Genomic DNA, 13,972 nt, shown 5'->3' with positions numbered 1-13,972 from the left:
TACTATTTCTCTGACTAACTGTATGAAGCCATCTATCACCCTGTGTGCAATTAGCTCATCGTGTAGATAAGAAGGTAAACCATCTTGACACAGGAAACCAATATCCTTCCTGTCTAATCAACAAATCTAAAAGATTTATTCTTTTCATCTATCTCCTCTTGCGTTTGTCCACCACAACAGGCTGCATACAGGTTCAGGATGGTTTTGACAAAGAGAGCATTTTCATGAGTTACTTTTGTGTCTCCACCCCAAAGAGGAAAATTTGTTTCATACAGAAGGCGTTCATTGTATGAATTAAAACTGCCACCTAAGTGTGGGCTAACCCGACCAAGAGGGATTTCACCTAAATCCATTCAGTCAGTGTATGGGGGTTTAAAGAAATTCCAGAGAGTCATCAGAAGAGGAAAAACAAAGGTAATGCTTTCTGCCACACAGGTAGACTCTTTGAAAGTATGTGTAATATGTAAAACATCACGACACCCCCATATTATTTTTCCAGCATTAACAGTATAAATTGCCTCCCATGCTGAAGAGCTCCCTATCACCCTTGCTAATCACTCCTCACAGTGACCTCAAGTCCTGCAGGCATGTACAGCATGCAGCTCGCATCCTGTGTCGCACTGACACTTGTGTTCCTTGTCAACAGTGCACCCACTTCAAGCCCCACTTCAAGTTCCACTTCAAGCTCTACAGCGGAAGCACAGCAGCAGCAGCAGCACCTGGAGCAGCTGTTGATGGACCTACAGGAGCTCTTGAGCAGGATGGAGGTAAGTGCACGGCCACCCCATCTATAGGCATTACCTTTAGCTTTCTGGCCAAAGGTTGTGTTTTAATAACAATGTGTTATGCTTTCTCAGAATTACAGGAACCTGAAACTCCCCAGGATGCTCACCTTCAAATTTTACTTGCCCAAGCAGGTGAGTGAGTTTCTGTGTTCAACTGGTGCTCTAATGAATTCCAAGTAACATGCGTGTGTATAACACATAAGTGACATGTGATCAGAGGAATAGTACCTCATCTGAAGAAAATAAGTTTCTCTGATCTCTCTGTAAAAAAATCTTGACAATGGCACTTCTTTTAAATGGTTTTTCTTTAAAATTTTCCTGTGTATTTGTGTGTTGGGAAAGAGGGAATGAGAAGAAAATGCAAGATGATTGCATTTTGATGCTGGGATAATTTAAAGACTGTGTTGATTTCTGTTTTGTGCTTGTCCTACAGATATTTGAGAGAGATGCATTATTTCAGCTTGTAAAGTGTCAAAAGTGACTTCAGAGGGTCTCATTTTACACACACTTTACTGTTTTAAGAATGATTCCTATGACCGCATTTTTGAGGGACAGCATAACCTCTATTCAGATTCTAGGGCTGAAGATCTGCAGTGGAGTCGCAGCCCTGCTAGGGCCTGGCCCTCATGGCCTCAGGAAGTTGCCTGTGCTCATTCACCCACTTACATAAATGATAATAGCTATGCTTATCACGTGTCAGGTTTCAGAACAGTGGCTGGCCAACAGCACACAAACACACTATTAGTGCTAGAGAAGAAGAAGTCTGAGATGTATAAAACAATTTTGGATTTATACAGTCTCTTTGTAACCAGTGAAACTAGAGAGCTGTAATAGTACTACATGATACTATCTCTCAATATTGAAAGTTTTTTTTGGTCTCCTTTGGAGGCAGAATGCTGTATGATACAAAACAGCTTACACAAGCTCTTAGAACTCCATCAAGGGTATAAATTTGCTCTAGTCCTAACAGTCAAAAGAGGATGGACAACTTTGGTCCTAGAAAGAGCTTGTTCCAGGTAAATCCAAGCCTAGAGCAAAATGGGATCTAAGGGGACAAAGAGGCAGCTGTTGACCCACTCCTATTGAGTCAGGGGAACTTTGCCTCTAGCTGTTCTACAGGAGATGAAAAAGAAAGGCCCAGCTGCTCTTCCAGTTTAATTACAGTCACATAACGCTCAACTCCAACAGTAAAAAACTCGAGAGTTCTGTGAGGGAAGGAGCTCCACACTGAATACCCAGGACGCACCATAACAAGCTGGAAGGTCAATAGTAGATCAGTCAGGAACTATGTGTTGTCTTGTCAAACCTCTCCCTCTAAGGATCGTTAGAGAAACAAGAGATCATGTTAGAGAGTGGTGAGATTCCTAGAAATCCAAGTTTTACTCTTAAAATCAAGAGTAATGTGGTAAATTATGCTGATGTTTTCATTTAACCTCCATTCGGTATGTAAGATTTTAAAAACAATAGACGCATGTAATTCAAAGGCTGTGGTTAATGAAAAGGAGCGACCGACCGGGCCACTTTGCTCCCCCTGTTCATGTGGTTGTGGGAAAGACACTGATTATGAGACTTGGTAAAATGGAGATAACACAGTTCACTGTAGACTTAAAGCAGCTGACTTTATGGAAATCATAGTGTACTATAGAACTAGACAATATCCTTTCTTCCTGTATATGTATGTAAATATGTATGATGTATTTAAAATTATTTCAGACATGGATCAGAAAAATTCTCCCAAGTGTTCTGCCAAAATATTATGACTTTTTTCCATTGAAAAAAATAGCTTTTAAATTTTTATTTATTTATTTATTAACTTATTTATTCATTTATTTATTTAATGTGTGGAGACGCATGTGTATCATAGTGTAACTGTGGAGGTCAGAGGACAAAATATGAAAGTTGGGTCATTCTTTCCACAATGTGGGTGGGTCACTGCAATTGAATTCAAATCACCAAGTTTGGTGGCAAGTGCCTTTCCCTTAGAAGCCATCTTTCTAGTTTGACAAATGGGTTCTTTAAATATTCATCTTTAGTAATTGCAGAGAAGTATAAATTTAAAGAATATGAAATGTGACTTCCTGGCTATGTTGACACTCATTATTCAGGGCCACGATAACCTAATCTGTAAGATTTGGGCCTATGGCAGTTGGCATCCAAGGATTCCTGTCCCTTACCATTCTATGATTCTCAACTCTGCGATTAGATATTAGAATGTAGAATGTGAAGCTTGCAGATTTCTTTGTAGATTGGAACAATAGTCTGAACTTGTGTTTCCTTGATAGGGAAACAGACTTTTTACGAAGTCTAATGAATAGACTCTAATGAGTAGAGCCGAATAGTTCATGTGAACCTTAAGGTTGTGAACTCTTGCTCTTCTAGATTTATGGCATCGATGACCTCAGTCCCCCTTTACACTGAGAACAGGGAGTGGTAAAAGCTATGTGTTGCCTACTCTTGATTAGAGAAACTGCAGACTAACTTCTGGCTCTTCGGTATGTGGTGAGCTGAGCTGATGGTTAAGCTTATTACTCCTCTAGGCCACAGAATTGAAAGATCTTCAGTGCCTAGAAGATGAACTCGGAGCTCTGCAGCGTGTGCTGGATTTGACTCAAAGCAAAAGCTTTCAATTGGAAGATGCTGAGAATTTCATCAGTAATATCAGAGTAACTGTTATAAAACTAAAGGTAAGGTGTTGCTTTATTTGCTGATCTGGAAATAAAACAGAGAAGAAATGCATTTTTAAGTGGCATGCCATTTCTGGTCTTGGTTGGATTCTGTGCATTTAGTCAGCCAAAGTTTAAAGTCACTGTGTAAGTGAATCCTTCCACTGTAGGATGATGCTAGAATTTCCACCTACCATCATCACCTGCAAGGAAACTGGGAGCATGAACACCCTGCTCCCTCCCACACCAGCGCAGAACTGGATGTGAGAGAAAAGCATGGAGTAGAATTCCACAAGAAACAAGCAACTCTTGCTGCTGTCACGTTTATCAAATCAGGAAAAATTACCTCAAAAGTTTTTCCAGAGCAGCTGTGCTGGTATTGGTAGAAGAACAGAGACATTCATCTCCAAAAATGGCAGCCATTAAAATGGACAGAGGAGGACAGGGAGAGCCCACTGCAGGACTTTGTTTTTAAATGCACACGAATCGTGGACTCTGGTGAAACAGTAGCAGCAAAGGTGTGGGTTAGTCCTTTTCAAACCTAAGTCACATTTCAGAGCACTGTTTCCATTTGAGGTTTTCTGTTTGTTTGTTTGTTTGTTTCTTTCTTTCTTTCTTTTTTTTTTTTTTGTTTTGTTTGTTTGTCGAGACAGGGTTTCTCTGTGTAGCCCTGGTTGTCCTGGAACTCACTCTGTAGACCAGGCTGGCCTCGAACTCAGAAATTCGGCTGCCTTTGCCTCCCAAGTGCTGGGATTAAAGGAGTGCGCCACCACTGCCCAGCTTCCACTTGAGGTTTTTAAAGCAGGCAGAAATACATGCCATCTAGACGTTGAAAGGTTTGAACACTTACCTATGCAAAGATGGATGCTTTAAAATCTATGGCCAACATCAGAACATTCACCCCTAATGAATGGTACAAACTTTAGAGTTACATGAGAACTAGAAAAATGTGTTTAAAGGGCCACATATTTTTAAAAATTAAAAATTCAAGACATTAGAACATTCAAGTAGCTATGTAAAGAGGGTATATGAGACCACAGCAGCTTATTTGAAAAGGAGTATTTATTTAAAAGGAATAATCTGCCTCATTTGACTTACAAGGAATTAGTCAGATTTGGAAAAGCCATCCCATAAATTTGTCAAAATATTTCCTTCTCAGCTTGTCACCTAAAAACAGAATTAAAATATCTCCTTTAGCAAAGAGGGTTAGCTTTCAAAAAGCTAATCCACAGAACAAATTTATAATATTTATACATGTACAAACTTTGTGATTCATCTGCACTGATATCAGGGTAGGTATATCTATTTATAACAAAGTTCTCCAAATTTCTCCCAATAGATGCTTGTCCTATCCTACTCTGGGTTGTTCCCATTCTGACTTGGGGGAAAAGAATAGAATGATAGACTCTTAAGATTTAGCAAAGAACATATAACAAGTATCATTTCTCCATTCCTAAAGTCTAAATTGATGCATAGCTGTGTACACTTACCAGAGAAAAAGTGGTCAAGCAACTGGATTCTACAGAAGTGTTCAGTGTTTCCATCAAATGTTCATTGGTAATCAACTCTGGAGAGCTTTATTTTGTATGCTTTACCATTTGGTATCATAGTAAAATATAACCCAATAATTGTGATCATTCAAGAAATGTGAATGTTTAATATATTTAACCAGTGTTAAAATAAATGCCTAAAAACATCAGTGAAGAATAATTATATGCAAAGTAAGCTACCTTAGCCTAAAATTTTATATTCTTTTTTAGGGCTCTGAAAACACACTTGAGTGCCAATTTGCTGATGAGTCAGTGACTGTGGTGGAATTTCTGAGGAGATGGATAGCCTTCTGTCAAAGCATCATCTCAGCAAGGCCTCAATAACTACGCACCTCCCATCTACAACACGCAAGGCTTTCTATTTATTTAAATATTTAACTTTAATTTATTTTTGGATGTATTGTTTACTATCTTTTATAACTACTAGTCTTCAGATGATAAATACGGATCTTTAAAGATTCTTTTTGTAAGCCCCAAGGGCTCAAAAAATTTTAAACTATTTATCTGAAATTATTTATTATATTGAATTGTTAAATATCATGTGTAGGTAGACTCATTAATAAAAGTATTTAGAAGATTCAAATATAAATAAGCTCAGATGTCTGTTATTTTTAGGACAACACAGAGTAAGCGCTAAAATAATTTCTCAGTTATTCCTGTGAACCCTATGGTGGCCAGTGTTTTCAAGAATCACTTTCCCCTGGAGAAGTGTGTAAAATAAGACAGGAATTTCTCACATTTCTTACATTTTCCTTTTAAGTGGTGACTGAATATTTAGTTCTGGTATAAGGAAAGCTTATCAGGAAATACTTTCATTTCCTTTAAGTTTAAACAGTGTACTAAGCAAAATAATAATAATAATAATAATAATAATAATAATAATAATAATAATAAATAAATTAAACCCTTTGTCATAGTCTGCTTTGAGTTATAGCAAAACTCCTGAGTCTTGATACTCTTTACAAAGCAGCTCACAGTTTTGGGTGTTCAAGAGCCTGCGAGGATCTTGTGGTAGGGTGGCTTCCCAATAGTGAACAGTGGGAGTGTGTGCAAAAGATGGTGTGTGTGTGTGTGTGTGTGTGTGTGTGTGTGTGTGAGAGAGAGAGAGAGAGAGAGAGAGAGAGAGAGAGAGAGAGAGAGAGAGAGGAGACTTATAACCACCTATTCTTGCAGGAAGTTGTCCAGTCCCACACAATCTGACCCATATTCCTGAAACAACATTTATTCATTTATGCAGTAATCCCTGGGTCATAATACAATTATCATACACCAACTCTACCATTACCTACCACTTTCACACCATTACACTGGGAATCACTTTCTATCCCATGAGTCTTTGAGGAATAAATCATAGCACATCTCACAGAATAATGTGCCCTCTATAGTTTAGCACTGATATCTGCATTTAAAAGCCTCACCTGGATAAATAAAAAAATCCTCTCCTTTTCTTTTGTTTTTAATTGGGTGCTGACAAAGGCGACTAAGATGCAGAAAAAGAGCTCCCTGCCTTTAGCTGTGTCTCTTGGCCATAGAACTTGCCTTCTCTCAAGGTGGCTTTATGGTTATATTTTCTTTGTGGGTCTTACCTTTCCTTCCACATCTCCTTTTAAGGTGGTAGAACTCATTTCGTTGTTGCCAGCTCTAGGGTACCTATGCTATCCTTTACAAACTCCTTGATTCCTGACCAAAACTTTATAAATGATCCCTTCTTCTTGGGGATGCCACCTGTTTTCTGCTAGGACTCAAATGTAGTCATTGTATCAGAAATACCACCAGGAAATACAACCCCATATAGGACTCTGGAATTGTACTGATTATATATTGAATGAAAACAGTAATAGTTGTGTATGTCTTGGTATGTGGTAAGTCTTGATTTCATGGTATGACAATATCATTTATATAACTATTTATATAATCTGATGTCTCCTTAAAAGTACTTTAAATAGAAGAATGAACACTTGAGTGGTAAATAGCACATGCTACCCAAGTCCTAACCCTGAACAACAACTACAACAGAACAGAACATAAACTATAGGTAGCCAGAGCAGACCTTAAAGCAAGAACAGAGATTGGTCATGGTTTTATACTGATCATGTTCATGCCACAGAAACATACCAGTACTAAATGTGATCCAGAGCTTCCAAGTACACAGACAGAGGCTTCTGCACCTAGCCTTGATAGAGCATGGGACCAGAGTGGCCTCTTATGACTATCCATGAAAATGAGACTCTGAACTATAGGCAGGACATGAGACTAGAAACAGATACAGTTGAGCTTCCACAGAAAGCACTGTAGTTTTGATAACTTAAAGAAACAGAGGTTAGAGTTCCGGTTTATTAAAGCAACCTTGTAAGAATGTGTGGACCCACAGTAATAGAAAGTAGGCAACTATAAGAATAGCTACAGGAGTATCAATAAAATCTAATTTTATTTTTTTTATTTTTTACTGGGCAACGAGCATTTTTAGGTACTAAAATCTACAACAAAGAATAACAGTCAGAGAAAGAATGTGCATTGGAACACCAGACCCTCAAAAACTAATAATTCTCCCAAACTGGAAGGTACCCAGGTTCAATAGATGAAACCTCTAATAAATTGGACCACCCCAGGTTAGGTGCTACACATCAAGAAGACTATGTCTTACAAGGAAGAACAATCTAGTCTCACGAACATGGAGTCGGAGCAATCTAAATCTGAGTCTAGACCGTGCTGGGTCTGCAAGACAGCTCAGCAGTGAAGGGAATAGCTAGCAAGCCTGACAGCTTGGTGGTAGAAGAAGAGAACCGACTCCTGCAAGTTGTCCTATGATCTCCACAAGGGAACCGTGTGTAGCAAGACAGTATGTCGATACATAGCTTAGCCTGGCTTTATGTTCATGTTCATCCTGTCCCTTGCTCTTTAGTGCTGGGTTACAAGTATGTTACCACCTTGCTGGATTTAGCACCATTTTTGCACAATGGTATAACATGGGTTTAAACAAGTATGTTGAATGGGAGAGAGACAGGGAAGGATTGAAAGGAATATGCTAAATTATTACTCACAGATATGTAAAGAAAATATCTGGCATGAAAGAATCTTGGATTAATGGGTGAGCTGAATAGGATTATTAGTAATATGGTTAATACATATGGAGTCAATTGTATTTTTATTTGTCAGTATCTCAGAGAATGTATTTTAAAACAATACTATTTACAACAGAACCCCAAACATCAGATATTTGGGAATAATTGTAATAAATATATGCCTGTTGAAATAAGAAAATATCTAGACTTTAAGAGCTAAGTAGATGGTTCTAAATATTTAATTGCAAAATTTGATATCTTAAGATGTTAATACTCCCTAAGTCTATAGAATTAATAAAAATCACACTGAATTTTCAGTCAGTTTTCTTTGGTAGTATATGATAAAGACTCAGGCATTATTAGATGTGATAGTGGCCTCAATGACTAGGCTTTTTGGGTAAAATCCTGTAAGGAAGGTATGCTGGTTAAAGCATACCTTAGACAAGATGATGTAAAAGTAAGGGCTTTTAGTAGATTACCCATTTTTTCAGATGTCTTGTTCATCATTAAAGCTGTGAGTCCTGAGCACATAAAAATGTATAGCTTTGAAGAGTGAGTGAGTGAGTGTGTGTGTGTGTGTGTGTGTGTGTGTGTGTGTGTATACAGATGTGAAGGAAAGCTAGAGAGGGTTGATTTACACCTACAGTTAGTTACTATTATAAGGCCTAATAGGCTGGATGTGCAAAATGTTAAAAAATTTCAAAATAGCATTTTAGTAATTGCACAGATGGCTGTACAGTGTGGTTAATGAGCCAAGACATAAATACTACAATAGTACTATTATTTCAAGGAGATTAAAGTCAGATTATTAAGAGGATCGGGGCAACTACTACAGAACTTGAATGAAGGAAGGCTGAGATGGGGTAGGGGTCTCTGTGGTTAGTGGGAGTCAGAGGTGGAGGGTAAACTGTGTTGATTTTCCTAGGGCTGCTATTAGAAGGCCTAGGGGAGGAATTAAGTTGATGTTGTGAGAGAAAAAAAATATCTGTTCTCAGGAGTTGATGCTTACAAAGAATCATGTTATAGCTAAAATGAATCCAATATCTTCAATGTGATTATACAATATTGCTTGGAGGGCTACACTATTTGCTGATAAAAAAAATGATATGATACCTATGCCTTCACAGTCAATAAAGTTGTTGGTTGAAGAAAAGATAATTAATGTGATTAAAAATAAAGGAGGTATTTGATAAAAAAGTTTAGGAGAAGTAGGAATACATAGATCATGAAGAAAACTCTATGGTTGGCCAGGGTATGAATAAAAGCCATGAGTAGAGAGAGTAAGCAGAAACAGTCAAATTTTAAACTGATAGTTTGGGAGAATTAACAATAGTTCAGTGTCCTTAGTAATTAGGTGTGTCAAAATAGTAGAATGATATTAGGGTTAATAGGCTAAGAAGAAAAGCATATTTGATAAATGAATTTACACATAAGGGAAACTGATTTAATGCCAGTTATACAAATAAAACTCAGAGTGCTGGTATGAACACCATTTCCCTTCCAGTCTGCACCTGTGCTGGGGCAGATAAGTTTGTCTGCCCCTCACTGTGAACACTACAAGTCTACAGGTCTCCCAAGAGATCCACTGTAACCAAGGGACACAGGGAGGCAAGCTCCAGACAGGGACACCCAGGCCAGTTAACCCCAGAGATAACCAGATACAGAGAATCAACAAAAACAAAAGCTGGTTCTTTGATAAAATCAACAAGATAGATTAAACCCTTAGCCAAACTAACTAAAGGACACAAAGACAGTATCCAAATTAACAAAATCAGAAAAGAAACGGAAGACAGAAAAACAGAAACTTGAGGAAATAAAAAAATCCAGTCTTACCTCAACAGCCCTTACTCAACAAATCTGGAAAATCTAGATGAAATATATGATGTTTTAGACAGATGACATGTACCNAAGTTAAATCAAGAGCAGGTAAACTATCTAAACAGTCCCATGTCCCCTAAGGAAATAGAAGTCATTAAATACCTCCCAACCAAAACCAGCCCAGGACCAGATAGTTTTAGTGCAGACAGAATGCAACACCCCTTCATGTTAAAAGTATTGGAGAGATGAGGAATTCAAGACCCCTTTACCTAAATATAATAAAAGCAATATATAGCAAACAGCCAATATCAAATTAAGTGGATTTTTGAAGCAATCCCACTAAAATCAGGAACAGGACAAGGCTGCCCACTTAGTATCTCTTCAAACTAGCACTTGAAGTCCTAGCCAGAGCGACCCGGCAACCAAAGGAGGCCAAGGGACACAGACGGGGCAGGAAGAAGTCAGAGCATCACTAGCTGCTGGTGCTGATGTGACAGAATACATACGCTATCCCACCCTCCCAAAAATCTACCAAACAACTTCTACAGCTGGGAAACAACTTCAGCAAAATGTCTGGACCTAAAATTAACTCAAACAAATCAGTACCCTTTCTTTATACAAATNNTAAATGGGCTGAGAAAGAAATTAGGGAAACAACACCCTTCATCATAGCCACAAATAGTATAAAATATCTTGGTGAAACTCTTACCAAGCAAGTGAAAGATCTGTAAGTCAAGAACTTCAAATCCCTGAAAAGAGAAATTGAAGAAGACCTGAGAAGATGGAAAGATCTCCCATGTTCATGGATTGGTAGGATTAACATAGTAAAAATGGCCATCTTGCCGAAAGCAATCTACAGATTTAATGAAATCCCCATCAAGATTCCAACACAGTTCTTCACAGACATTCAAAGAGCAATTCTCCATTTCATGTGGAAAAAACAAAAACAAAAACAAAAACCCCAGGATAGTGAAAACAATTCTTAACAATAAAAGAACTTCTGGGGGGAATCATCACCTTTGACCTCAAGCTGAACTACAGAGCAATAGGGATAAAAAAGCAGCATGGCATTGACACAGAGACAGATAGGTCAATCAATGAAATAGAATTGAAGACACAGAAATAAGCCTACACTCTTATGGACACTTGATCTTTGACAAAGAATCCAAAAACAACAATGAAAAAAAGAAAGCCTCTTTAGTAAATAGTGGCCTTATCTGTGATAGCCAGAACCAGAGCCTAAAAACAACACAGATGCTCCGCAATGGGAGAATATACAGAAATTGTAATACATCTCCACAATCAAATACTATTCAGCTATTAAAAATGAGGATATCATGAATTTTGCAGGCAAGTGGATGAAAGTAGAAAACAGCATCCTATGTGAGGTAACTCAGACTCCAAAGGACATATATGGTATGTACTCACTAAGTGGATATTATCCAAAGGGTACAGAATACCACAGAATCTAAGAACTTTAACAAGCAGAGAGGCCAATTGAGGATGCTTCAATCTCACTTATTAGGCGGAGGAAAATAATCATTAATCATGGGAGGCAGAGGGAGGGAGGGATTTGTGTTGGAGAGGAGAGGGGAAAGGGAAAAGGGGAGCATGATCCAGTATGGGGTGGGGAGACAGGAGAGAAGCTCTGAGGGCCAGTAGGATGAATGGAAATATACAACCTCGGGGGTGGGAGGTCAGGGGACCCTCTAGAAAGTACCAGGGACCTGGGAGGTAAGAGACTCTCAGGACTCAAAAGGAGGGACCTTAGATGAAATGCCCAACAGTGGGGAGAGGGAACTCATAGAGTCCACCTCCAGTAGAAAGACAGGGCATCTCTGACTCAGAATTGTTCCTGTCTAAAAGAAATGCAGGGACAAAAATGGAGAAGAGACTGAGGAAAAGGTAGTCTGGTGACTGGCCCAAATTGGGATCCAGCTCTAGGGGAGACTCAATGGCCTGACACTATTACTGATGCTATGGTGTGCTTACAGACAAGACCCTAGCATGGCAGTCCTCTGAGAGGCCCAACAAGCTGCTGACAGACAAATTCAGACACTTAGACCCAAACACTGGACTGAAGTTGGGGACCCCTGTGGTTGAATTAGGGAAAGGCTAGGAGAAGCTGAGGAGGGTGACCCCATAGGAAAACCTGTAGCCTCAACTACCCTGGACCCCTGAGATTTCTCAAACACCGAGCCACCAACCTAAGAACATATACTAGCTGGTTCAAGGCCCCTGACACATATACAGCAGAGGACTGCCTGGTCTGGCCTCAGTGGGAGAATATGCACCTAACTCTTGAGAGACTTGAGGTCCCAGAGAGTGGGGAGGCCTAGCAGGGGCGGGGGGCATCCTCTTGGAGAAAGGGAAAGGAGAAATTAGATTAGGAACTGTGGGAGGGCAGACCGGGATGGGGCAATGAATGGACTGTAAAAAAAATTAAAAAGAGCTTAAACTAGAAGATGAAATTCCTTATAGTAGTCATAGTCAATGGGTTCAGTTCCTCCCCATTCCGTTGGCTCACTGCCTTATACCCATTGTCTTCTCCTTAGTCCTTATAAAGCCTCACCTGGGCCCTTAACTATACCTAGACTCTGTTTTCTAAACCAAACTTCTATGAGTAGAAATGGTATCTAGACACATTCAGTGACTAGGTTCTGGATAAAAAGTTCTCCTGAGGGCTGATGAAATGGCACAGCAGTTAAAAGTATATACTGGTCTTGCAGAAGACAGGAATTTGATTCCCAGAACCCACATCAGGTAGCTAGCTCACATTCACTTGTAACTCCAGCTCCAGGAGATCTGACGCCCTCTTCTCAACTCCATGGGTACCTGCACTTTATGTGCACATGTTCCCCGCCCCCACCAAATAACTGAAAATTAAAATCTTTAACTTAAGAAATGAATACTGCTATAAAGCAACTGGGTTCTATTTGACTTATTTTCCCCTTAGAACTCTAAACTTGAGAAGAGAGCTCATAACTACTGATACTCATCACAGGCCAGCTCTTCGATCCTCGACTAAGGAGATTTCAGAGACTACTCATCTGCTTTTCCAGATGTTACAAATGTGAGCGGCCAAGAGAATGTGAAGCATTTTGAGTTTTCAAAGGCAATTTTACTATTAAGTAGCAAAATTAAAAAAAAAATAGGTTGAAAATTCCCATTAAAAGAAGCAGTTTGTAAGAAAAAGAGATTAAAAAATACAAGAAAATGTTAACTAGAGAAATAAGCAAAAATAGTTAAGTATAATAAAACCAACTGAGATGTAATTTGCTAATATATTTACATTGATCCATAAGACACTGCTCATATTTTAATCATTTTTAACATGTAAAAATGCAAATTCCCATTCAACCTAGTACGTAGAGTCTAGAACACCGAGAGATATGTGTCTTTACAGAATAGTGTCAGCTCATATTCAGAGTTGAGACAACAGTTTGTGTAGGGTGAGGAGGACTCATAAATTTAGTAGAGATTTAAGTAAGAGGAACAAACTTAAGAACCAAGGATGCTTGATAAAGCTGGTTGAAGAAGAATAAAGTAAAAATACTACGTGATTAAGCTGTCCTTTTCATCTACTACTATCTAAACAAAGATTTATGATGTTCAATAATGCCTTATTTCCCTACAAATTAAAAATCTCTACTAATCTAATTATAAAGAAGTAAATTACATTGTTATAAATCCTATAGGTCACTTAAAATGGGAACTCTTTTTAAAGAATATTATTAATCATAATCATTTACCAGATTCTTTCCTAATGTGATTAGGGTTTTTAGGTGTTTGTATGTGTTTACTCATGAAATCCTGAGCCACAAGTGATATTCTCATTATTGGTTTTCTATCACCAAGCAGGGTGAGTGGCACAGATTACACACCCAAATGCTTGCTTAATCGGTTAAGTTAGTATTATTTTTATTCTTGACTTTTGTTTTTAATTATAAAAACCTACATTTGGATATCAGATACAATGTTGGATATTACATCTATATGGATAAATTTAAATACCAAGATATATGAATTATCTTTTAAACCCATTAAAAGGTCAATAGCTCCTTAAAACTACATAAGGTTTGTAATAGCTTTAT

At 38.4% G+C, this 13,972-nt stretch overlaps 1 protein-coding gene and 1 pseudogene across 1 annotated transcript; one reads left to right on the top strand and one right to left on the bottom strand.

Annotated features, from left to right (window-relative positions):
• Positions 1-540: 540 nt before the first annotated feature.
• On the top strand, positions 541-5,700 carry Il2 (interleukin 2). The gene is made up of 4 exons (XM_021196629.1): positions 541-767; positions 858-917; positions 3,323-3,469; positions 5,209-5,700. Exons 1-4 carry the CDS (start codon positions 588-590, stop codon positions 5,320-5,322), a joined length of 501 nt encoding a protein of 166 aa, XP_021052288.1. The 5' UTR covers positions 541-587; the 3' UTR covers positions 5,323-5,700.
• Positions 5,701-8,409: 2,709 nt separating this feature from the next.
• LOC110320277 lies at positions 8,410-9,079 on the bottom strand (annotated as a pseudogene).
• Between the last annotated feature and the right edge of the window lie 4,893 nt (positions 9,080-13,972).

This window comes from Mus pahari, chromosome 4, assembly GCF_900095145.1.
Source record: "Mus pahari chromosome 4, PAHARI_EIJ_v1.1, whole genome shotgun sequence".
Classification (NCBI taxonomy): Eukaryota; Metazoa; Chordata; class Mammalia; order Rodentia; family Muridae; genus Mus; species Mus pahari.
The sequence above is the reverse complement of the archived record's forward strand: the minus strand, read 5'-3'. Positions and strand labels throughout refer to the sequence as shown.

Bases quoted from the DNA above. Each gene is read 5' to 3' on its own strand.
- Il2 (XM_021196629.1), top strand. From the start codon at position 588: ATGTACAGCATGCAGCTCGCATCCTGTGTCGCACTGACACTTGTGTTC. The intron at 768-857 runs GTAAGTGCACGG...ATGCTTTCTCAG, and splicing joins AGCTCTTGAGCAGGATGGAG to AATTACAGGAACCTGAAACT. The intron at 918-3,322 runs GTGAGTGAGTTT...TTACTCCTCTAG, and splicing joins AATTTTACTTGCCCAAGCAG to GCCACAGAATTGAAAGATCT.